Consider the following 1,259-nt stretch of genomic DNA (forward strand, 5'->3'; position numbering starts at 1 on the left):
CCTTCTGCAAGACTCCTCTCCCCCGCCCCCCAGGCGCGGGGGGTGAGATGGGTTCAGTCCCCGTCCCCCCAGCCCCTCCGCCATACCTGGTAGGGATGCCGCTGGTAGCCCCCCGGGGACTGCTTGTACTGGTGCTGCTGCGGGGAGCCGCCGCCGCCGTAGGGAGCGGCGTAACGGGGGCTGGCGCTGTGCGGGCGGCGCGGCGAGGGGCCGCCGGGCGAGGGGCTGCTGAAGCGGGCGTGGGGAGAGTAGGGCCGGGGCCGCGGCCCGTAGGGCGGGGTGTGGTGCGGGCTGCCGTAGCTGCGCGGGGAGGGCGGCACGGGCCCTCCAGCGCCAGGCGGCGGGCTCCGAAATCCGCCGCCGGTCCAGGACCCCCCGGCGGAGGCGTAGGGCGGCGTGGGGGGACGGAAGCCCTGGCGGAACATGGCCGCGGCGTCCAACTGCGCCACAGGCCTCCCGCCGGCTGCGAGCGCAGGTGCGCCGCTCGCGGGTCCTCCAGCGCCCCGCGCCGCGCCCGGGACGTTCCGGATCCCAAGGTTCCGGGTCGGGGGGGAGGAGAAACAAGGAACACCCGCGCGGGAGTGGAGAGGGGTACTGCGCATACGTGGCTGGAGCAGCCGCGCCCCCCGGCTCCGCCGCTATGACGCAGTCAGTGTTGCAGGGTGTGGTGGTGACTGTGTTGTGTGGGTGTGTTCACCTCCAGTGTCGGCGGTTCGCATGAGTGTTGGCGTTGTCCTTCAGTCTACGCCTCTGGAATGGGAAAAACAGCTCTTTCTTTTATCTATATATTTATATACTGGCCAGGATCATCTATCTATCTATTTCGGCCAGGCTCCTCTGTATAAATCTATCTATAAATCTATGTATCTAGACAGATCTAGATAGATAGATATCCTAGCCAGGATCTTCTATATATATGTGTGTGTGTGTGTGTATATCCTGGCCAAAATCCTCTATATAAACATCAATTTATGTTTATATAGAGAGAAAAGAAAGAGCTTAGGTTTTCACATTCCCAAGCGCAACTATTATGAGAGGTGGCAACACGCTGGCATGGTGTGCGGTCAATCCTAGTCAAAGCATTCAAAACGTATGAGCATTTCTGAGGCAACTCATTGATGCTGCACGTGCAAAACTCAAGTCGTTCTTGGGGAATTGTGACAGACTTTTGGGCTTCTTGTCAGCACTTCCTTAGGACTGCTTGCCACAAAATAAAGAAAGGCTTCACTTTGGATGACCTAGTCCTCACACAATCACTG

General features: G+C 60.0%; 2 protein-coding genes across 2 annotated transcripts in view; one reads left to right on the forward strand and one right to left on the reverse strand.

Annotated features, from left to right (window-relative positions):
* The window catches only part of MPLKIP (M-phase specific PLK1 interacting protein), a 12,555-nt gene extending 12,044 nt beyond the window's left edge, over positions 1–511 (reverse strand). Inside the window, exon 1 of the mRNA XM_019535429.1 lies at positions 87–511. Coding sequence (XP_019390974.1) covers positions 87–425 — 339 coding nt within the window. The 5' untranslated portion in view covers positions 426–511. The remainder of the gene's footprint in view (positions 1–86) is intronic.
* A 129-nt stretch (positions 512–640) lies between these two features.
* The window catches only part of SUGCT (succinyl-CoA:glutarate-CoA transferase), a 531,371-nt gene continuing 530,752 nt past the window's right edge, over positions 641–1,259 (forward strand). The window contains exon 1 of the mRNA XM_019535549.1: positions 641–683. Coding sequence (XP_019391094.1) covers positions 641–683 — 43 coding nt within the window. The remainder of the gene's footprint in view (positions 684–1,259) is intronic.

This window comes from Crocodylus porosus, unplaced genomic scaffold, assembly GCF_001723895.1.
Source record: "Crocodylus porosus isolate Cpor-Errol unplaced genomic scaffold, CroPor_comp1, whole genome shotgun sequence".
Taxonomy (NCBI): domain Eukaryota; kingdom Metazoa; phylum Chordata; order Crocodylia; family Crocodylidae; genus Crocodylus; species Crocodylus porosus.